We start from the raw sequence: 24952 nt of genomic DNA on the forward strand, positions 1-24952 counted from the left end.
GTCGCAAGTTTACAAGTTTAAAAGACGCAGTGACTTTTTTTGACGTTGTGTTCGCTTCAGTTGTCGGTGGCGATCCGTATTTGTTACATTTAAAAAATTTCATCGGTTCAGCTCCGTTTTGCTTGTTTATGTATTGGTTGTTCACCAAATACAGCAAAAGTGGAGGAAGGAAAAATCCAGTTGCATTGTAGGCCTCCTGGCACACGCGATGAAGCAGAAAAAACTGAAACACACTTATTTGATTGGGGTTAAATTTGAAGTTGATAGTATACCTCTGAGACCTCGCTTACACAGAATCACAGTGGCTTTGTCTGCGCTGGTAGTCAGGGCAATAACCTGCTTTTCTTTCCAACTGAACAAGTGTGCATTTCCATATGTTCCTCCTTAAGGTCAAAGTCTCACTAGGTGTAAACCAGACCTACATTTGATATGTGTGTCAATCCCGTGGTGTCCTTGTAGCATAGATTACAAGGCTTGCCTTCTACCAGCCAGCATGTTTGAGTTTTTCTTGCTAGGATCTTGACATCGGTACTTTGTGTTTGTGAAGGATTGGCTTAAAGCTGGAACACGCCTTGCATGTTTTCAGCTGAGGGAGTAGGAGCATTGCATTCACATTGTTAATTATAAGGGACAGTTTGTTCTCTTGTTCTTTGCATTGTTAACAATTTTAGTCCTTCTTATTTCTGAAATTATTAATTGGCTTTATGATTAGTGGTGAGCAACACAGTGCCAGATGGAGGCTGGTGAGAGAGGGAGTGGCTACTGAACAAAAGTTCTGCCTAGAACTGCTTCATTGTCAAGTAAATCAACTGTTAACGCATCTGTGTTTTAAGTGAGAGATGGCCTTGTTAGAGTATCAGGGTCTTGATGTGCCTTTCAACTTGTGAACTACCTTTCAACTGTTTTCTTTTTTTCTTTCTGTTTTTTTTTCCCCTTAATGTTTTTAAACAGGTTATGTTTAGAAGAGAGAAAGTTTCTACCGTGTACTTCTGTGGTGTCCAAGCAGCTCATCTATTGATACTTCCTTTGTAACTCCATGGTTAAACAGCTTCTGAGAGCATCGGTTTGGTTACCACATCCAGAGGTCACTTGTAAGAAAATGTGGACTGCTAAAAGTCTTTGTAGTGCTCAAATACTGTTCCTTCGGTTGAACAAAGGCAGATTGTGTAGTTGCATGTTTCCAAAAACTGAGCAGTTCTGGACTGGAATTCTAGACTATTGCACCATAAAAGCACTACATAACAGAGTTAAATTCCAGGTAAGTATTTTTGTGGTGCTGTAAGTATAAGTGATATACATCAATATGGTGATAATACAATTTCTTTTAGAATCTACAGAGCTAAGCTTTTGATCTTGCAGCCTTATTGATGAGTTGAAGATGCCTATTAAGTTAAAGGGGCAGGCAGCAAGAAGTTCCAGGAGAACCGGTGTTTCAGAATGAACATTTTGTGTCTGATAGTTCTAAGTTGGGGAGAAACATCATTTTTTTTCAAATTATACTTCAGGCAATACTGCATGATAACTAACAGGCGTATTAGTTAGAGTGACATCTGCTTAGTGAATAATAGGACCAGAGTTCTCTGGCAAACGTTTTAATAATGCAATATTGCATGAAAAAAGAGGGGGGGAAATCAATTTTTATCAGATTGGTAAGGTCTGTCGGTGACCAGACAATAGTGGGAAAGGACATAAAATTAAGGCTAATCTTGGACACTGGCAGTTCCAAATGGCAGTATTTTTCTCGACATCTAATTAAGTTCATCTTTAAAATATAAATTGCTGCATGCACTTTATAAACACTAGAACATTGTGGTTTCAGCTAATTTGGGGGGGGGGCTAAGCAATTCAGAAATTAATCTAGATGGTTTTGCAGCTATTTTGATTGACTTTATTAATCTGTTTAAGGATAAATAATGTTCACCTCATATTTGCCTCTTGTTTCTCTTTAAAATAGTAATATTTGACTGATTTTAGGTTTCTAAGGTAAATGATAAACGATTGGTAGTAGATACAAGAATGGCTACTAGTGCAGAGGGAACTAAAACAGCTGCTGGAAAAAGTCCAAGTGGAGTATGTGATGGAAGCCAACATTCATTAGAAGGTATTGAACCTTTTGCCACCCTCTTCTTCAGAAGTCAGCCTTCCCTGTCCTCTCTAGGCATCTTGTGTTAATGATCAAGATGGTCTAAACTCCTAATTTGAAAGTTTTGTATCATGTGTTGTGTTTATTTTTTAGTTTTATGGGCATTATACGCAATTTTTATAGTTTGCGAAGACTCATGTGATTTTCCTAAGTGTCTTAATGGCTGACTGGATTGTGTACTGATTATTTTGTATTATTATTTTAATTTTTTTTTCTTCAACTTCATCAAACTCTTAAAATGCTTATTCTGTGTGACTGGATAGATGCAAAACTTAGTTTTCTTATTCCCTTGCTAGCAACTGTGGTGACTTTTAAGTAGAGTACAGACTATTGGATGGGTTATTGTTTTGTGTGAGCCTTTTTTTGACTGGGAGAATCAATTTCTTGAATAGTCACTGAATGCTATGAATGGTCTGTGATGCTAGTGAACTTTTTTTTCCTGTTATAAATGTGAAAAAATGAACATTCCTGTGTGAGTGGTTATTTCTGCTTCAGGTAAATTAGTCGTTACAATTATGACCTTTATTTTAGCCAGGTTGCCCACCTAAACAATTCTTTCCATAACTTTGCTTGTTTTGTCATTCCTACCTAATAACTAATCCTGCAATGTGCTGTTACGCATCATACATTTTAGCTCCTGTGCTTCAGGGTGCTTGGTCATTCCCATTCTATGTATATTTAATTTTTGTTTGTAAAGGTTTTTTAGTCAGTTGCCTTGGGCATTTGCAGCTTTTGTTTACAAATGGGATGACAGGGAGGTAGTTATGACTGGTTAAGACACTAAGACTGTATACTCTTTATATGATTATATTGCTCAGGAAATAGCAATATGAGAAACTGTTGTGCTATTTCTTGTGTATGACAATTAGGAAGACAGTACCTATCCTGAAAAAGCTATACTGTAATATAATTCTGCTGTGCAGGCTTGTCTCCTTACATACGTTCTCTTGTAAGTTTGTATTACAAACAGATGAGAAACTGCTGAGTAAACAGGCCCCCTCCCCCACTTCCCCTCAGTATATTTTTTAATCACCAGTGAATTTTTTTTTTTAATCTACAGATGCAAGAATCTTTTGAATAGAACTCTTAGGTTTACGTTTACTCCTGAATGCTCCTGCACTACCTGTAAAATAATAAGTTTGAACAGCCCCAGTGTTCTTCCAGTTTCTTCTTGTACTTTTCTTATGCTTCTTTTTTTTCTTGTAGACAAAGGAAGCATACCTGTCCCCTTAGCCAGTGAAAATCTTTATATTTTGAAATTTGCCGATCATCTAAGATGGCAGCATTTTTGAAAAGCAGTGTCAAAAGCATTTGCTGTGTCCTATTTACCTCATATTGCTACAGCGTGTCAGCTGAAATGTACTTGTGCATCTTTTAAGGTTCACTGAAATTTTTTCTTAACACATGCCAATATGATAACTTTGAGTTAATAGATAATATCTTTAACCGTCAGAACTTACATTAAAGCCTTCTAAGAATACTTGATTTGAAGTCTTGTGGAACAAGTGTTTCCTACTATTTCTAAGATAACAGGATTTCTGCAAACAGCGGAAATGGAGAAAAAAGTGGTCTATGTCCAGATGTGACTCTGCTCCTATTTCTGGTACTCTGTAAGGAATTGGCAGGGAAAAGTCATACTGTAGACTTAATTGAGTTTCTCTGTATGTCCTCTTGGGAGTTGTTATAACCCTACTATTCTTTTTGATCAAAAGAGCAGTCATCTACCAGATCATCAAAGCAAAAGACATTTTTGAATCATACTGTCTCTGAAATACACCGTTCTAACTTGCAAATTAAGTGTTGCCATGACATATTTGCAAGAATCAAAAGAAATGGGAAAGCTTATATTCTTATAAAAGTGAGTATCTTGCTTTCCTATTTCTTGCTTTTTTGATTTTATGGGACATTCATCTAATGAATGCTTTCTTATCTTTTCCTTGTAATCAGAGATTCCTTTGCAAGGCAAAATGACATTGCTTATTTGCATCCATCAAGCAGACAGTTCCTTATAGAATAATGATTCTTACTCATCTGTATCATCTCTGTAGGTTAAGTGCTTTATTATGGATTTGTTGTAAAGAGGCCTTCAATTCAATGTACAGAACCTCCCCACAGGTAGATGCATAATGCTGAATGAAGATGTTAATGTTCTGTTGTTTCTTCTCTATAATGCTGATTATTTTACTGTAGTGATTTTTAATATTCTGAACAAATGAAAGAAGACCTGATTGTTACACCGGGCAACAGGTGTTGGCTATCACTTAGGAGCTAAACATTACATGATTTTTCAATTAACAAGTGGATAAAGCCCTGAGCAACCTGATTTGATCCGATAGCTGACCATGTTGGGCAAGAGACTTCCTGAATTATTCTGTGATTCAATGATTTTTTTTTCTCTCATTATTTACCCACTTGTAGGGTTGTTACATGTATATGCAGACCCCATTTCTCAGTCACGCAGCTATAGATGTATCCACTGGATCTGTCGTTTGAACCTGAATGTCACCTGCCAATGAACATTTGTACTGAAGTATTTTTAAATTTCGTGTGTATGTGACAGTACGTAATATAGACCTGGGAACTGACCCTAATTAATAAAAATGTAGTGATTTGACAACACAGACATGCTGCTGCTACTTTTGATTTTAAGTTCTCTTGGGGAATCTGTAAAACAGTGCTGTATTGCATGCCATACAAATCCAGTGGATCGAGTACTTCTGTTTTAAAAAAAAAAGTTATTTTTAATTGCTTTTTTTTTGGCTGCATTAATTTCATTTTTTTGGACTTGCAGTTAGTCTACTTTTAACAGTGTGAGACTAGCAGCATTCTTTAACAGTATGCCTTTACTTGAAATTTTAGTGTTCTTTTTTCTTTTTGCATGTTTGTGTCTCCCTGAATCCTTTTGTCAGTCAAGAGACTGATGTGATTAATAATCTCTGTCTAGGGTAGGGGAATGAAGAAGTTAGAGAAGTATGGGATCTAAGTGTTAAGAAATTAACTCTCATCAAAGAGTGAATGCCATGTATCAGAACAGTGGTTACTTACAATAACTGATAATTAGATAGGACTAAAGCTCATGTAAGAACATAAAACTTCCTCATGAAGCCTTGAGAAGAGGCATGGAAGCACTACATACTTTAGTCAGTATATTTTCAGTAGGTTTTCATCTGAGATTCGAATAACCTCTTCATTTCACAGAGTCTCCTTTTCTGTTCTTCTCACTTTAGAGAAAATGTACCAGCCAATTCTTCATACATTGAAGTGTAGTTGTCTTCTACATTTGTAGGGATTTTTTTTTTCTTTTTAAAAAAATCCTTTAATCTAAAATTTCTTGCTGTAACTATGCCTTAGGTACTTTCTTTAGTTTTCATCTTTTTTGATTTGTAAATGTCTAAATATTTTCCAGCCAGCAGAGATACCTTTTCGAATGCTTTTTAGATGAGCCTAGTAAAAGGTTTAGAAGATGTATATATACATTTACATAAGCATAGGTATGCTTGTTTTTATTTAAATAAGCTTATTACCTTACACTTGTGTTTCTTATATTTCAAAGGTGCCTTAGATGTTATTCTTGGGATTTGTGAACTCTTACTTTGCTTGTTTATTTTCTGATCAATCAATTATGTAAGCGTGATCCTTATTTCATACGAAGTTTCACGTTAGTAGTGCCTTAGAACCTGAAACCTCTTTTGGATAAAAATGGGAGTTCTTCCATGCTTGCTTTTTTTCCTACTTAATAATGCAGTTGCTTTAACTAACTTCATCTTTTTGTCAGTGGCCCATGATGCGAATGCATCTTTGCTCCTAATTTGTAGAAGGCAGGGAAGCAGCTGCAGCAGTTGGTTAAACTGCTGAGAGTTTAACTGGTCTGAAAGCAAGCACATCATGGGATCATACTTCAAAGTCTATTTTAGTATTTTTTTTCCGTCCTACTGAAAAACTTACTTCAAAGTAGAATTATGTTTGTTATTTTCCAGTAAAATCTTGAGTAAACTTTTTTTATCTTCTATGCAGTACAGTGATTTTTGTTTAAATTAAAAGATCCTTTCTTTTTAAAAGCAGTAATATGAATTATCATTTGCTTCATTGCAAATGCCTTTCTCTCATACTGTCCTCACCTTTCCTGCTCTTCTCATTTCCGAGCTGAAGAGGCAACTTAAACCAAAATATGTTGCTCTACATGTTTGCCTCTCTTCACCAGAACTGACACCGCAGTGTCTGTGGATGATTTCCAAAAGAAACATCTCATCATCTATGTCATTACAAACCATAAAAATCTAGTCCTGATATACTGATTGATTTCTTTTAGTCCCATTCATATTGATGCATACCCAAAAATACTAGGAGTTTATTTTTATTCAATACTAAGATAATCTGTATGATACCTTGTATGTCTGTACCATATAAGCTGTGGAATAGTTTCCTCTCATAATTGTAGTTATTTGCAGGAACAGAAGAGCTAATAAAATGTGTAGTGCTTTTTTTTTTTTTAAATAAACCACCCCTAAAGACCTAAACTTGTGCTTCCTGCTTGTGTGTTCTGTTAGATTTACATTCTATCCTTGATGCCTTCAGAGTGTGTGTGCGTGCGTGTTTTCATACATTTAGTGTTTGGTATTTTACTTTGGTGGGGTTTTTTATTTCATCTTATTTTAATAATAGCAACAATATGTTGTGTGTTTTTCTTTTTTAAGTAAGAATTTGTCTATTAATGATTACTAATAATACTAGTAAGCAAATGAGTTTCAAAGGTGAAGAAAAAAATTGCCTTCTTAGAGGGTTATCTTGGGTTCAAGGCTGTGTGTGTAAGGGGAGTAACCAGCAGTTTTATAAATAATTTGATTTTTACTGTAGGTGGCTAACAGTCTTTGCTCCCCAACAGCACTCGCTACTTTTATTTTGTATTTCTTTGACAAATTAGATTAAAATGTGCAGTTACATTGTGTATATATAGAGATATATAGCTATATATTTCTTGATTGAAAAAGGGATTTGTGGTAAGGAGTATTTTAGAGTTGCTTTCAATTTTGGGGATGCTAGACTAATTGCTACTTGTTTGATATATTTGGTAATCAAAAGTTTTTACTGTTCTTAAGTAAACTGTTTTTTGCTATATATATAAATATATATGTAGTATATTATGTGTTCCGTGCCAAAAAAATAGTTGTATATTATAAAATAAAACTAAGTGATCCTTTTTCTGACTCTGAAATTTTATTTCCACAGCAAAAATGAAACATATCAATCTGTCATTTGCAGCTTGTGGCTTTCTGGGTATTTACCACTTGGGGGCAGCAGCTGCTTTTTACAGGCATGGTAAGAAGTTACTGAAAGTTGTGAAAGCTTTTGCGGGAGCTTCTGCGGGATCGCTGGCTGCCACTGTCTTATTAGCAGTACCAGAAAATATAGAGGTAAATTAATAAACTCATAGGTATAGGACATGATCATTTTCAAAGGATATTTTTGATATAATCATCTACCATAACGCTTTTAAAAATATTTTGGTTCTTGTTTTTCTTCTTACTTCTTGTAAAGGAATAGGACTTGTGTATGTGTTTTCATTAACAAAATCTGTGACTTGTGGGCAGAAATGTTTATGGAGCAAGCATATCTATATGACAAAAGTCTGTCATATGAATTTTATATTTTAAGCTATGTAAATATAAATTTCATGTGTGTGAATGTGAGCTGTACACAACTAGACACACTTTAATGTACTGAAATGTATATGTGCTTAATCACTGTACGTTACAAAGTTGTTAATCGTTTTCTTGTCTAGAGGTAGGCTTTATTATGCAAATGCATAGCACCATCCTTTCTTCCTTTTGTGAAAGGAGGTGAAAATGGTAGATGGACTGTATCTTCATAAAGTCGAAGAACACCACATACTGGTTCAAATTTTTTCCTTGCTGTGTGCGCTCCATTAGACAGCACAAGACGTGACTTGTGCACCTCCTTTAGGCTCAGTACAGTTCCTGACTTAGCAGCAGTAACTCCACTGTATGCCAGGGAGGATTAACCCTCACAGAGTTCTGTTCTGCTCTGACATGCTGCATACGTGTATGTTTGGGTTTTTTCTCCAGAGATGCTACATTTTTCTCACCATGGATATGGTGTCTTGCAGAGACAGCAAAGTGATATTCAATGACTACTCTATTACAGGTTCTGTGGGAGAATATTGGCTTTTCTTTGTTTGCTTTTCCCATTAGGTTAAGGCTGTTTTGCCCTCCTGAAGTGCCTATAGTAACTTTGCCTTAAAATATGTAGAGGAGTAGGCCTTGCCAAAATCATAGAATCGTAGACTAGTTTGGGTTGGAAGGGACCTTTAAAGGTCATCTAGTTCAGCCCTCCAAAATGTTAGTATTTCTTCAATATTTTGAATTATAATAAACAGCCTTTTTGAAGGGGAGGGAGGGGGAAGGCTGTGATATTTTTGTTCTAAGTACACTTAAGTTTCAGTCCAGTGAACATGAAGTAGCTTTCTCTGGGCCTCGCTTGTTAGAACTTTCACTGCATTTGATTCAAAGAATAGTCACAGCCAATATTACACTTTGCTGTTTGTTTCTGCTGTGATATGAACTTAGCTTGCAGTGAGCTATACTTCTGTTGCTTTCAGCTGTAAGTTTTTCCCTGGCCTCTTTCCACCCCCACCTCCCCTAGGTGCATTCTATATATGATTTGGTATTAGGAAAATTCCACTCTGCTGTGAAGAGAACCTTACTTGTATTCTGTTCAGGTGTTACTCCTTTTCTGTACCCTCTCTAACTAACTAACTCAGTAGTTCAAGTTTACCTGGTATAATGCATACCTTTGACTTTAATTTCCTCTATGGTGAGCACAGCAGCTAGCCTTTTCTTAGACCAAAGAAATTTTTCTGCTTATTCTCGGCTCTGAGTATGAGAATTTGTTCCCAGCCTGGTTGTCGTGGTTTAGCTCCAGCCGGCAACTAAGCCCCATGCAGCTGCTCGCTCACGCCCCCACGATGGGATGAGGGAGAGAATCAGAAGAGTAAAAGTGAGGAAACTCATGGGCTGAGATAAAGACAGTTTAATAAGTAAAGCAAAAGCCGTGCACGCAAGCAAAGCAAAACAGGGAATTCATTCACTACTCCCCATGGGCAGGCAGGTGTTCAGCCATCTCCAGGGAAGCAGGGCTCCATCATGCGTAATGATTTCTTGGGAAGACAGATGCCGTAACTCTGAATGTCCGTCCACCCCTTCCTCCTTCGTTGTCCCAGCTTTATATACTGAGCATGACGTTATATGGTATGGAATAGCCCTTTGGCCAGCCTGGGTCAGCTGTCCCAGCTGTGTCCCCTCCCAACTTCCTGTGCACCCCAAGCCTTCTTGCTGGCAGGCCAGCAGGAGAAGCTGGGCTGTCCTTGACTGCTCAGCAACAGCTCAAAACATCAGCACGTTATCAACATTTTCTCATCCCAAATCCAAAACATAGCCTCACACTGGCTTCTGTGAAAAAAACTAACTCTACCCTGGCTGAAACCAGGACACTGGTCCAACTTACAAAAATGTTTCTAAGTAAATACGTTAGAATAGTTTTTATTTTTTATGTTCGTGGAAACTAAGCCTGTATTACATTGAGTCTGATGGATTTTTTTCTTGAAAGTACATCATTTTGATACAAACTGAGGAATGTTTCATAAACTTTTTAGTCCTTTTAATTTATTATTTACTTTTTAGTCATTCTGTTACATTGTTTAAATAGAAAATTGAGAAGTATTTTGGGGGGGAATAATTCTTAATTCTCATGGGATTTAAATAAAGTCAGTGTTGTGTTCTGAACATAATTAACCTTTCATATCAGGATAATTGTATTATTACCTTTATTACACTTCTAACTTGAAATATTTTATATCCACAAATATAACATCAGTTATTCCCCCCCCCCCACTCCCCAGAGTTGGCTGTGTTAGACAAGCTATAATTAGGACTTTCTCCATCTCCTGGTCTCAAAGCTCTAATACAACCTTTCCTTATTTTGGAGAGAATGTAACATTGAGAATTTCTTGTTTTGACTGTTGCTGTTCTAATATGACAGTTTGCAAATGTTTTTCATTTGTATCTTCAATTTTTGTCACTGTTGAAAAGGCATGGGAGTTGAGAATTCTAAGGAGGCTTGTAGAGTTATAGATAGGTACCTATTTATTTTATAAGTACCTTGATCATGTTTGATGTCAAGTTTGCTTAACCTCAGTACAAGTAGTTACAATTTCTAAACATGTCACTATTTTTAAAATTTAGATGTATTGTTTAACACTTCTAGCACTAAAATTAGAAACAATTCGCATCTGTGAGTTATCCCTTCTGGCAGCAAGAATTGAGAATCTAGGTACAGTCTATTCTTAGTACTTGTAATATGGAAAGTAGTTTTCTGTCATTCACCTAGGTTTGGATTCATCCACCTCCCTGTTACTCCTGGCTCTCTGTCACTTTATTAAGCATCTTAGATAGAAGCACCTGAGAACTATTATGTTTATATGTAGGGTTTTGTGGGTTTCTTCTCTATTGAGAGAGAGATGTCTGAATGTGCCTCTTCCCAGGTGATTGACTACAGAAGAAGCCTAACTGCCTTATGTAGAATGAGTTCAAGATGTGGTGCATAGGAATAGTTTTATATATATGAATTGTCTTGGAACTGGCAATGGCAAGTACCTCCTAGAATAAAAGTGTAAACTGAACCTATGTGAAATGAATTAGCACAAATCTTTACTGTGATTGTTGCTTTAAGAGATATGGATTTCATACATTTATTAGTAGGCCATATATGTGGAGAAGGTGGATGCAAGAACTAGATTTCTGTCTTTCACCCAGGTGACTGCTCTGTTGTACAAGTGATGTGAGGAAGTTAAAACTGCTCCAGACAGCTTGCTCCTGATTTTCTACTAATCCTCACCCCAAGTCTTTCCTCTTTTTCTATCCTGTACTCTCCTCCTCAATAGGACATATTTGCCTTTTTTTTTTTTTTTTCCCCCTTTCCCCAGTCACTTGTTTTGTTGCTAGCAATTTATTTGTTCTTCATGCAGGAAGCTAGTATAGCCAGGAACCCAGAACTATCTGTAAACAGATCTTTTATTCTGTAAACGTGTGGTTAAATAGTTATATATGGGTATAATATATTTATTGAGTACCAATTTCAGAAAGCTGCATAAGATTGGATTTAGTTTTTTCCCAGGTCCCTAAAGTCATTAGAAAAGCCTGCATGAAAGGATAAAAAAAAAGGAATAAGAATACTGAATAGTGAGTCTTAAGCATTTAGAATCATAATTCATTGTTTCATAATCTTTTTCCAAAAAATAAATGCTACCTGTTGCTTTACTTTCCTTTTGAGGTCCTTAGGGCTCACACTTCAAGCTATTTTTTTGCAGTTAATGCTAGGCATTTCAGCTTGCATAAAAGATTCCAATTCATGCAGTGGAATCTGTTGCCTGGTTTTCTGCACTTGTCTTTTGTTTCTTTGTCTTCCATCGTAGTATTTCATTCATTAAATACTTCCGTAGCATTTTATTCATTAAATATGTGTATTTGTTAGTAGCATGGTTTTTGCATTAGTGAGAAGAAATTGTAATAATTTTTAAATGCTTATGGACATCTTAAGGTACTTGTGTCTGGTTTTAGTACCGAAGTAGTCTTCAAAATAAAATATGGCTTTACAATTGAAATATAAATGGTTGTTCTTGTAGTGAGATGGTTCAGAAAACTGGTTATTTAGCAGTGGTAATACACAGAAAAATAGCCTTTAACGTGCCTTGATTTTTCAAGTAGCATTCTTGTGAGGGTTTGTTATTATTATTACTAATTTATTTTTTTAAATTAGGGACCTTGTTTTCTTACAAATGAGTTCTTATAAAGGGATCAGCATTTTGCTATGAATATCTTGGTACAAACCAAGAACATATGGGAAGATATTTTAGTCAGATCACTTCAGGATATGGTTTAGCAGGTTTGGTGGTGTTGGGTTGATGGTTGGACTTGATGATCTTAAAGGTCTTTTCCAACCTTATTGATTCTGTGATTATAGTGCTCTCTTGATCAAAGCTTTAGCCACTAGAATGTTTTAGATACTACAGCTGAACGTATTTCCCATACCTAAAACGTCCTTAATGGTGAATATTTTAATTTGCAGAAATGTAAGCAGTTTGCCTATGGATTTGCAGAGGAAGTTAGAAAATTGGACTTCGGTGCTGTAACGCCTGGTTATGATTTTATGAAAACGCTTAGGTACTTAATGCATCTATAAGATCGTTTTTGTGTGAAGCTCTTAAAATGGAGTGTGCCTATTTTTTCTACCCTGGGGGGAGTTCAGCGCTCTTTCTTTCACCCCTAACATATTTGCAAGGTTTCTAAATAATGATGGTGAATAATGTTTAGCATTTTCTTTACCCTAGGGAAGGCATAGAGTCTATTCTTCCTTCTAATGCTCATGAAGTAGCTGAGAACCGGCTCTATGTGTCAGTCACTAACAGCAAAAGTGGGGAAAATCACTTGGTTTCAAGTTTTGCCTCCAGGGAAGACCTCATTAAGGTAATGAAGTTGAATATTACTGCTTTAAATAAAAATGCTTGAGTTTCTTCAAGGCTTAGGAGTATGTTATTAGCTGTACGATGAATCACTGTTTACACTCAAGTAATCGCTTATATTATCAGTGGTGCTATAACCATAATGTAAACAATAGAAGCAGAATTTGATTGTAAGGTTTCACACATGTTGCAAAATTTATTTTGTGTGTGTGTGCTTCCTTAATCTGTTTTTAAAGTACTACCTTGTAGGCAAGGTTTATTTAAAAAGTAACAGGGTAACTAATGGTTACAGTAGATAAGAATAAAATAGAGAGTTTCCTAATTTTGTAACAATTTTCTCAGTCTTTTTGTATCTCTTACTTCACTGGTACCATTTATATTATGTTTCATCACAAAAAAAGTAAAGAAAAAGAAGTTCCTGCCTTTAAAAAAAAAAAAAAATTCCCAACACTTTCTACAAGTCCTTGTGGGGAATAGATACAATGTAATGTTAAGTACCATATATAAACTGTATTTTAACTGTAACGGGAAAGCAGATCTTCTACTGCCCATCTCTTCTTTTTGAATGCCACTTCTTAAATTTGGATCAGAATTGTATACATAAGCTGATACGAAATGGCAGGAGGAATTCAAATGCATGTAAAGCAAATGTTCTTTCTAGTAATTGATTATATCTTAGCGGAGGACATCATAAGGTACAGCAGAATAAATGAGGGAATAGAATAAGAACAAATTCCTTCTTTCCCTATAGTTGTGGATGCTTAGAGTAAATAAGAGCTTATAATTTACACTTAAAGAAAAAAAAATCACACATGTTAACAAAATCCCAAAGTATGCATTGGAATTTTGCCTTTAAAGTAGCATCTGAAAAAATCTTGACTCTGTTATATTTTACATGGTCAGTCCTCAAAATTTGCAGGACTTAATCATGTAAAGATAGTTATGCAAAAATCTTACCTCAAATTATGCAGTGTTATTTCTAGCTATGGTAGCCAGCAGTGACAAGCATGGAGTTTATTATTCAGTAGGTTTATGGTTTTTGCAGTGAAATCTTCTAACCTGAAGACAATTAGAAGATGACCTTGGAAATATATACATTTTATTAATATATTGCAATAGTTATTTCACTGACATAACTGTTTGTTCTATTCTTTTGTTTCATATGCTAGCAGTAGAATGGGTTTGAATAACAGTAATAAAATTAAAAATAATTGTCATTGGAATACATTCATACTGTCTGTTTTTTCAGTGCATCTTGTAATACATGTTGTTGCGTATGCCTTCAGCTATACAACAGTCTGAATGTTGGTGGCTGCCCAGTAGCATGGAGGATAGAACTTGTTAGGCTATATAATTGTGTTCTGCCTCTCCTAGACATGATCTACTATATCTAAGGCATGGATAAAGATACTGCTGGACAGACAGTGCTTTATAACAGCAAAACTTCTGTATCCTCTGCCAGAAATTTTTCAACTTCCATATGCAATTGGTTTCAATGCTTAACAAGCCTTATGGTTACAAAGTTTTTCGTAATGGCTAAACTGAGTATGTGTTGCTACAATTTTAAGCTCATTCTTTCCTTTTGCTGCTCCCAGTGGATGTGGAAAGGTAGTTAATAATCTCCCATCTTGAAATAGTTTTTACATGTGTGAAGACAATAATGACACACCAGCGTTCCTAGACTTGCAGTACTTAAACTGGAGATGAAGGAGAAGAGGGGCATGATTTGTATGTTTGTGAGGGAGCAGGGCACACAACACTTGTATTTAGCTTAGAAAGGTGGGAGCAATGAAGAGTCCACACTGTTTCAGTTAGTGTTACTGAAAGTGTTAGTTCTTCAAACTTGTCCTTCCTCACGTCACCCTTGAGGAGACTTTATAAGGAGGGCCAAACTGCTTTCTTCAGTCTTCTTGAAAAGAATTCACACTTTGCAAGGGTCACCTGGTTTTGACTCTTTTCTTTCATTAAACCTTTTGTCTCCATTTCTCTTAGTTTAGAAAGGCCAAAGTTACTTAATTGGAGTGGAAGGAGAGAGGAGAAAGGGAGTTGGGCAGGGGAAGAAGCTGATGTTGGGAACTTGGAAACCCTGCAGGATGTCACTTTTGGAAATCTGGAGAGGAATGGGTTCAAGGGGGACCTTATCTTACGATTTTGTGAGGGAAAGGCCTGCCTGTTAGAGAAATAGCTACAATTTCACATTTGGAAAATAAGAAGAGAAAGCTTTTATATCTGAGCTCAGGCAAACCTCTGGTGCTTCTCACTGGGAAGAGAAATAGGCAAGAAAAGAGTTCTTGGAGTGAAAATTAAAGCCTTCATATGGAGCCTTAATTTTAAGGAGGAGAGGTGTTTAGTACTGAAAGTAGCTTAATTTTTTGTAAAAATAAATGGAGTTCCACCAAAAAAATCTCAAGGATTTTCTTACATGATCTCTATGGGTTGTCGGTATTGCACCTGATCACCTTTCACATAGTATATACTCCAGTCTGTAATCTGCTTCTGTTCCCAGATTTTTGTCTCATGCTGCCATGCATGCATATTTGCCACATGTAGCCATAGGAGAATTTCTGACATTGCACTTCATCCACACATCTACCCCTTCTCTTTGAAATGCTGTATACTGATTTCATATATATATATATGTATAGGTGGATACATAGGTATAGAGAGATATATATACACACTCCCATAGATATTGCTATGAGTGGATAGAAATTTATGCATGAGTGCATATCTATACATGACAGAAGAGGTGCCCTGTTTTTTAAAAAAAAAAAAAAAAAGTGAGAACTGCTGTTGACAGCAAGGTGGGCTTACGATAGGACAAGTAGTAATTTGTTACTACTTGAATGTATTGAATGCAAAGTATCAATAAAGATACACATGTGAATTTTCAGGCTGTTTATAGTATTTTGGAAATTTTGAATTCTTAGAAGATCTGATTTATTAGCAGAGTAAGCACTATATTAATATGCCAGCAGAATAATTGGGTCAGCTGCTTCTTTGACAATACTCCATATTGCATTTTTTTCAGCATATGTATATTTAGTTTCTTCAAAATCATAGATCTACTTCACATTGCATAAGACTAAGTTCATACTCTTTTGAATCACATTAATCAATGAGTTAATTTGTGATATTTGTTTTGAGAGTTGTCACTGTCAAGTCATTAAAAAAACCCAAATGAATAGTTTTAATCACATTTTGACATACCACAACAAGACGACATTTGAGATTACAATGTTTTTTTGTAAAACTAATATATTGACTGGTTACTGCTATATTATTTGGTGTAGATAAATATATATGAAAATATGTATTGGTTCAGAACTGCTTTGTTGCCTTTTCTTCACTTTTGTTCTCTATTATTTCTTGTTTCTTTTCTCTAGGTCCTGCTAGCAAGTAGTTTTATACCAGTATATGCAGGAATTAAGCCAGTGGAATATAAAGGAGAGGTAATTTTTCATTATTCATGGTAGTTTAACTACCAGCTTTTTTTGTAAGAGCATTCTTCAATTGTGATGTAATTATGTGATCTTAGGGGAAGGGTAGGTAGGAATTGCAGTACTGTATTTTGTAGACTAGCTGTTGTTCCTGTTAATACTGTAGGTTAACATTGTGAAAGATGACATGACTTTGTTCATGTGTTGTTTCAAAAACTGTGAGTGCTGAGACTGAAACGATCTCTGTAGCACGAAGCTGTTTTCTAAATGTCTAGGAAAAAATGTCTAACAGCTTCTCGTAGTAAAGATGCTTCTCACAACAATCGGTCTTACCAACTCTAAAATATTTTGCAATTTAAAGGACCGCTATTCTACTTTTCTGTTTAATGGAAAGAATGATAAGGGAGGTCTTGCAGATTGGACACTGCTGGAGTACATGTATGTAAATTCCTTCCTTAGATCTAGTTGAAATCTAATCTCTTTTCCTTTAAAGCCATTACCCCTTGTCCTATCACAACAGGCCCTGCTAAAAAGTCTGTCTCCATCTTTCTTATAAGCCCTCTTTAAGTACTGGAAGGCTGCAATAAGATGTCCCCGGAGCCTTCTCTTCTTCAGGCTGAACAACCCCAACTCTCTCAGCCTGCCCGCATAGGAGAGGTGTTCCATCCCTCTGATCATTTTCGTGGCCCTCCTGTGGACCCACTCTAACAGGTCCATGTCTTTCCTGTGCTGAGGGATCCAGAGCTGGACGCATTACTCTAGGTGAGGCTTCACCAGAGTGGAGTAGAGGGGCAGAATCACCTCCCTTGACCTGCTGGCCATGCTTCTTTGGATGAAGCCCAGGGTACAGTTGGCCTTCTGGGCTGCGAGCACACATTGCCAGCTCATGTCCAGCTTTTCATCCACCTATACCCTCAAGTCGTTCTTGGCAGGCTGCTCTCAATCCCTTCATCCCGCAGCCTGTATTGATGCTGGGGGTTGCCCCGAGCCAGGTGCAGGACACTTCACTTGTCCTTCTTGAACCTCATGAGTTCACACAGGCCCATTCCTCAAGCTTGACCAGGTCCCTCTGGATGGCATCCCGTCCCTCAGGCATGTCAACCGCACCACTCAGCTTGGTGTTGTCTGCAAACTTACTGAGGGTGCACTCGATCTCACTGTCTGTGTCAGTGATGAAGACATTAAACAAGTTCATATGGGCCCACTTCTTAAGCTTGTAGGCCTTCTTAGTGGACGGTTCATGTTCCTGTCCAACTTTATTTTGCATTCAGAAGTGAAATGAGTGAATATTTCACAGAAACACTTGAAAGCTTGTTGTCATTCCTGAGGCTTCTTAGTACTCTCCTAAGTGAGATTCAGAAAAGGCAGTTTCTGAGAAGAAGGTTGCTTTCATTTGTTGTTACTTGTTGGAATGGTTTATTCTGCATATCTGCACTGACTCTTCTCATACTCTGTAAAACAATGCATTTGTGGTTTTGGGTGGGGTTTTTTTGTTTGTTTTGGTGTTGGGGTTTTTTTGTTTTGTTTTGTTTTTTTGAGAAAACTTCTGCCTATAAATGCATGTGACTTCCATTCTTTAGGCCAAAATACTTAGAGCAGGGTGAGAGCAAAAACTGTAGGATCTCTGTTGCAATAGTATTTCCATGGCTTGGAAAAGTGGGTAATGAGGATATGTGGGTAGGTAATAGCAGGCTTAAAGCATGCGGTATAGAGCCAGATACATGGCATGTAACCTCATGATCCAGACACAGTAAGCACTGAAGTCAGTAAGATGGACTGGATGTTGATTTGTCTCTGTTATATTAGCATCATATTGCAAGTTTCCTGAAAGCTTTACTGTAACAGACCGAAGTTCTGTCTCGCTGCATTTACACCAGTTTCAGGGATTAAGTTCCTCAGGCCGTATGGTCCATGGCAGCATGGAATTGCATTTACTCCCTGTTTGCTGCTTGAGTCTACTGGCCTTATCTGTGCTTCAGAACAGTTGGTCTGGATCTTCTCTGGACTACATATGTCATCTGCATACATATCACCAGGTCATCTGGGAGTGTTTTTTGAAATGTATTTCAGTATGTTATCTGAGGTATGTGTTGCATGATATGTAAGCGAGGATGGTGCAGTTTTGCTGGAATAGCATCAGAAAATAGCCAAACCTGTTGCTAGTCTTGTCCATACTGCCTACAGAGAGTGAACCCCAGGGTAAATTGTTCCCAGCATTGTGCTTTAGTTGTTAGGTTTTTTTGGGTTGTGTTTTTTTTGTTTTTTGTTTTTTTTTAGGAAGAATACTTTTTGGGAAACATGTTGGTTCACACTGGAATTAGCTAGCATACCTGTAATATGCATGCTTGGAGGCTAGACTTTTGGGGTGAATAAACTAAATTGCACGGTAGCACAGGCATAACATCAGTCTGTTGAAGAACACGTACTGTCAGATTTGATGAGCCTAAAAGAGGAGAAAGGAGTGTAAAATAACATCTGAGAATTTATAGTCTGTTCATGACCTCAGCTAGCTTTTTACTTGGGTTGGGTATTTAAGGTGCCCTTTGATGAGGCTTCCAGTAAGAGCAAGGCAAGTTTGCTCCCTGTGAAATTACCTTTCTTTGAGTTGGTTTGGTGTCCTTTACGTCTCTGGCAAGGTTAATCCTTAAGACAGATAAAGATCTGCAGATGATTGAGTAGACTGTATCTGATGATGAGGCTGTAGTTTGTGTCACTGTAGTTCTTACAGAACACCTTTGTAAAAACCACCTACTGGTAAATGGGTAGATTCTGTTAGGTCCAACCCACATCCTCAATTTCATTGTCTGGTTTGGTGTTCATTGCACATTATTTCAGAACTTTCTCTCTTTGCACCATGCTTACAAAAAAGAAACTAATTCAGAAGTTATGAGGAATTTGCCTCATCAGCTAAGAATCATTTGTCAATAATTGGCTAATGGAATTAAAAGAGTCGGGAGCATTGCATCTCTTTATTTGCAGCATATAAGTGTTTTATTTTAACTATGTAACATGAGGGACTGTGGAGTCAAAATATTTTTGACTGAGGAGCAGTTTCTCCCAAATGCTTGAAAGGATATAAAATGACAGAGGACACGTCAGCCAGGAATAATAGAATATTTTTATCTACAATAATAGAATCTGCAAGATTCTCATCAAGAGCTAATGTCAAGAGTCAAGCTCTAAAGCATATTATGAAATAATAAGACTAGAAGGTCCATGGAGACTATTGAATGTGAATATCTGTAGCTTGTATTTTAAGTTCAGGACAATAAAAAAAGTGTGAAATGGCAAATTTCATCCGAGAAAGTGAAGAGGGCGGTGTAGAGGGACAAAGCAACCTCTTCCCCTCACCCCAGCGGTGCTTGCTGTATAACCATGTGTAGAGTACATCCATGTATTACCAGATCTGGGAGTTGACAGTGGAAAGAGGGGCAGGTAACAACAAAGTCTTCTGGTTGCGTGAACTCACATGGGCACCCCCAGAAATCTATACTTATAGAATTAAAAGGATGTTTGCTTTAAGTGAGGGTAAAGGGCACAGCCGAGAGGGATTTATACAACTAAGTGATGGACCTCAGAGAATCTCAGAGGTTTCTGAAGGACAAACACTGTAACCTGAGATAATGCTTCCTGTATAGCAGTCACTACATTGAAAGATAGTGTCTTGCCAACAATTTGGAGACAGGTTTGATTTAAATGTCATAAACAAATTCCCAATAGTATACTTCTTGTGTAAGGGGTTTTTTTTTAATTTTCTGACTAAATTCCTATGGCATTTTCAGTAATTTTGTGGGAAGACTTGCATTATTTTGCCACTTCATATCTCATATATAGTATCATCTACAGCAGAAAAGCAGTCTTCTGTCTAGTCCTGAAGAATACTAGTACAATGTGGCATTTGTTTGTAGTGTTCTGTGTTAATGAAACTTGAAGCTGATATCCTGGAGTATTGAGTTTATCTTTGGGGAGGTCAAACCCTTAAGAAATATTGAGGTGAATCTTATAATATTATTTCTTACAGCATTTCAGCTTGCCTGGCTTTAGGCGTTTGCAGTACTCTACATCCTACATAGTTAATGTGTGTTTCCTTTATAATTAGTGGAGAGGAGAAGAAAGCACTTGTTCAGCACAATTCAAATCAGATGTAAATACTTACTTTAGGATAAGGTAAATCATGTGCTAGAAGTGTAGCTTGCTTTCCCTTGACGATAGAGGAAGTGTAGAATGACTAATTTGGCTGTAGATGTGTAAACTCCAGTGAGATGCATCTATGTGATCACCAGACCTCATGTATGTCACTAAATGCATCTAGCCAGTAGACTGATGTTGAGTTTTGCATTATGCATGTAAGCACAGAAGGAAATATGAATGTATAAAATGTGTTGGAAAGAGATGTCACAGCGGTCTCTGCTTGTACTGGGATGGAATTTGGCTGTGGTTCCTGTGAAGATCAGACTTGTACCCCTAGACTGCCTTTAGAATGAAGAAACATGTGGGGCTCTGCAAGAAGTTAATAGGTTGCTTTTGCTTTTTTCTTCTTAACTTTTTCCTATGCTTAACTCCTGTAGCAGACTTGATGTCTGCTATGTCTTATGTGCCATCATTGTTCAGCTCCTTCCCACCTTTACCCTTCGCTTTCCAGCCATTGCTGTCTTGTGTTGTGTGTATAAGAAGATGAGAGGCTCTGGAAGAAGAAGAGAGAAGTTATATTTGGGTTAGCTTGTGCAGTCATCTTACCTGCACATACAGATTATCCAGCTCCTAGTTTGAATCAGAGTAGTGTTTTAGAGGAGTATACTTTATCTGTTATGGTTCACATGTAATTATTAATAATCTTATCTTTTCATGTATGTGTTGAGAAAAATTCTATATGGGGTGTTTTGTTATTAGATCAACTAACAAGCATTATGAAAGTTTGATAAATATATTACACACATATTTAGACATTATGTCAAATGCTCATTAATCAAAAATTCTGTGTGTACATTGTCAGTTCCTTGTTTTTTATGCCTCCTACTCAAGCTTGTTCATGGTATTCTGAGAAGGAAACTTGTAAGTTTTCTTGAGGGTGGGGTGGAGGAGGCAGGGACAGGAAGGATGAAGTATTCAGTTATGAACATATTGTGCTAAGGTTACTTTGAAAATATTTTTATTTTGCAATAGAAGTGGGTTGATGGTGGCCTTACCAATGGCCTTCCTATCTTGCCTGTTGGAAGAACTGTGACGATTTCTCCTTTCAGCGGTCGATTAGATATCTGTCCACAAGATAAAGGACGTGTGGATCTTTATGTTAAATTTGCAAAACAAGATACAATGGTGAGTTGCTTGTTTATTAAATAACTTCAGAAGAAGAAAAGGTAGTTGAGCAGTTAAGATTATGCATATTTTTCAGTGTTTATTATCTGCATGTATATCAACTTAAGTCATGTTTTGGCATTTTCTGTTTTGCAAATGGAGTTTAAACTTTTTCTTAAACACAAGGGAAGGCAAATGTAGAATAAATTTTGTCAGAAAGGTTGAAAAGCATTGATCTAATACAAAATTGAGCAAATTACCACAGGCTGGTACATGTAAATAATAGAGGCTTGCTTTTTAAGTATCGGCTGTCTTGGCTAGGGAGAGTGTTTATAGAAAAAAAAAGAAATAAGACTTCTGTAGAATACCTCAGGAGAGGGAAACTCTAGAACATCCCTTCATACCTACTAAAATTAGCTGCTCTAACTGAATTTAAAATACAAGTTTGTCATACATTTGTCACCTCATTGCTCAAAAGAGCTTGTGTTAAGATTTTGAACGTTTGTAACAACAACGTTTTTCCAGAATTTATTTTGTTAGATGTTACAGAAACATTTCTGTATATTGAAAGATGGGCTAAGAATTATTTTTATGGCCTCCTTTTCACCACTGACATTTCTGTCTTTGGAAGCTTTGTCTCACAAACTTTAACTACAGTATTGCTTCCTTTGACATGATGAAAGAAAATACTGAATAGCAGTAGACCTAGCTGTCAACAAGACTCCATTAGAAAGAAAAAAATAAAGACTAGCAATAATTGGTAATTTTTTTTAAAAGATTCTTTTAGACAATTCTTAATATGTTTTCCTAATTTGAGTAATGTAATCCTACAATGTACAAATTTATGAATCTTCATAATGTTTCACAGATTTAAAGCATGATAGCACTTGGTAAACGATCATAAAGCATGAGATTATTGATTTCATATGTACTGAAAATAGACGCAATCATGTACTGTATATTTCTTGGTTGTGATTTGTATCTAGTGCATCTAGAGGAGGAAAAATGAGCTGGTGATTAGACTAGTTTAGAGATAGAGAATTAATTGTAGAGTTAACGTTTTTCCTAGGGTCCTCCAAGTGCAGACTTGTGCAAAATCTCAGGCAACATTTTAAACTATTCCATTTGAAGCACTTTTAGCTTCTAGAGCCGTAAAAATGTGAACTAAGAATAAATTTTTTTCATCGATATTGTCATCTGCATAAAATGAAGACTTGTATATCTTATCTGGACTGGAATGTGAACAGTTTTCTGTCTTTCTGAACGTCCTACATCTGTTTAGTGTCACAATTTGAATAATTGCTTACTTCGAATAATGAAGGTGATTTTGATAATGTTTTTCAAAATTGTGTATAATAAATAATGTGGCTAAAGTATTAAATTAATCATGTAAATTAAGTGTTCAGAACTTTATAATTAGATTTAATAAATTTTATTGTAAAAAATTTAATAATGTCTTTACTGAAGAGCAGAGTTCTGAAATCTTTTTACACTATCAAAGTGACCACTTGAGATGCTGAGTAGTTCTTAATTTGTTGGTAATACAAGCTACGTTTATACTCATATGTTAAACATTGCCTGGGAATGTTCCTAAGAATGTGGTGGTTTGCACTAGTAAGCTCTCAAAATATTTCCTTGGACAAGTTTAGCATGTGCCAGCTACCACTCTGCCAGACAGTTCTGGGAATGTTTGCAAAGTTACAATTTTTCTGAAACTTTGGGCAGTTTTACAGGCAGACAGTCTGTCTTGGAGGCTGTGAGTTTAATAGTGTATATGCAGGCCGTTTGTGCCAGTTTGTCTTGGCGCTCAGCAATGTACCTGGACATGGTTAATTTACTGGGGTAGACATAGCTGTGCTGGTCTTTTGTTTTTACATATGGTACATGAAACAGATGACAGAACAGATAGTAACACAGTCAAGTCTAGATAAGTTGCTTTAATAAACTAATTTATAGTTTCTCGCTCTGTTGCAGCTGTCTCTGGCCAACCTAGTAAGACTTAATCAAGCTCTGTTCCCACCAAACCAGGAGAAAATGGAATCGTTGTACCAAAATGGATTTGATGATGCTGTACAGTTTTTACTGAAAGAAAACTGGTTTGAATAGGTGGTACATAAAAAAATTAACAAAACCTGATGACTGTCAAAACACTGCTACAGGCATCCTACAGAATCTAAGGGATTTCTGTCCCAATTCCAGTTTATGGAAATAAAAATCCCAATTCCCAATAGAATTGCATCTGCTTCTGCCGAGAAAGTATCAGTTGTACTCCAGAGACCTATATAAACATGTCAGAAAGGGAATTGTACTTGCCTGGTAGTTCTCTTGTTTTGAGGAGGTTCAAGCTTAGATCCATTTTGCTTCAGCTGAGGACTTGAGTGTGGGATTTGTAAAACGCTTGTGTTGTCATAATTGCAGAAATTTGGAAAAGTCTTTTTTGATGTTATTTGAGAGACAAATCAAGGTTCTACCATGAAAAATTACAATCTGTATTGTTCACTTAATGTAATAGTCATGCGTGCTAATTGGATGCTTGCAGTATTGCTGATCTAATACATATCTTGCAGTGTTCTAAAGGACCTGAACACTTAGCACTAGCCACAAGAAATAAAACATTTGCACTCTTTTACTCTATGTGTATTTTTTAACATTAAAAATTCTTAACTTTTTCAGCGAATGTGGGCTTTTAAAATTTGAAATATTAGTTGAAATTTGTAACAGCTGTGTGATGTTTGAATGTAAAAATATCTTGTAAAGAAGGGTGTAACAAATTGTTGTATTTATTATGTTTTCTTCCTCTGCTAAAACTGAATAAATATATTTTCTTGAAACTTCTGTCAAGAGGTCATTTGTAAATTTTTCAGAATACTCTAACAACCTGATTATCTGCAAAAAAAGCAGACTGTTGGAGAGAAGCTGAAGTCAGCAGGTAATGCACTCAGACTCACATATCTCATTCTTTTACCAGTCACCTTGCATTGACTATCTTAAGTGCAAGTTCAGGATTTTCATTCTTAATGCCTAAATCCTAAAATCCACAACTATTTATTTAAAAGTAAACAGTGTTTGTAGCTTTAAGTTTATTTGAAGTTGATTTCTTAATACTTAAATAAAAATTGGAGGTTGAATTAAACATGCATGAAATCACACATTTACATGAAATTCCCCAAAACCAACAGAAAATCTGAAGAGGTGAGAAAAAAGGTTTATTTGACAATCTGCTATAGCTTTTGAAAGGCTTTTCAGCACATAGCCACCAGATTTATATTAATATGTAGGTTGCATCAGATTAGGATTCATGTGGCAGGGATTGAATTCTTTTATTACTGTTTTGGATAATGAAAGAATTTAAAAATTTTAAAAATGCCGTTGGAAAACACATTACTTTCATTTTAGAACAACAACTCTTTCTAAATGCATGAGGTTCTGTATACAGTGAAAACAGGACAGCTGGCAAGGTTTCCAGATCTGTAGGACAGCATTTTTGCATGTAAAACTCAAAGAAGTTGCCTTTCTTCTACCAAGCCGCCTGTGCCTGGC

General features: G+C 36.4%; 1 protein-coding gene across 1 annotated transcript; it reads left to right on the forward strand.

Moving 5' to 3' along the window:
• Positions 1-1099: 1099 nt before the first annotated feature.
• Positions 1100-23820, forward strand: PNPLA4 (patatin-like phospholipase domain containing 4). The gene is made up of 8 exons (XM_010296751.1): positions 1100-1258; positions 1975-2101; positions 7370-7554; positions 12284-12378; positions 12546-12681; positions 16064-16129; positions 21281-21433; positions 23387-23820. Exons 1-8 carry the CDS (start codon positions 1100-1102, stop codon positions 23516-23518), a joined length of 1053 nt encoding a protein of 350 aa, XP_010295053.1. The 3' UTR covers positions 23519-23820.
• Positions 23821-24952: the final 1132 nt, after the last annotated feature.

This window comes from Phaethon lepturus, unplaced genomic scaffold (assembly GCF_000687285.1).
Source record: "Phaethon lepturus isolate BGI_N335 unplaced genomic scaffold, ASM68728v1 scaffold12841, whole genome shotgun sequence".
Taxonomy (NCBI): Eukaryota; Metazoa; Chordata; class Aves; order Phaethontiformes; family Phaethontidae; genus Phaethon; species Phaethon lepturus.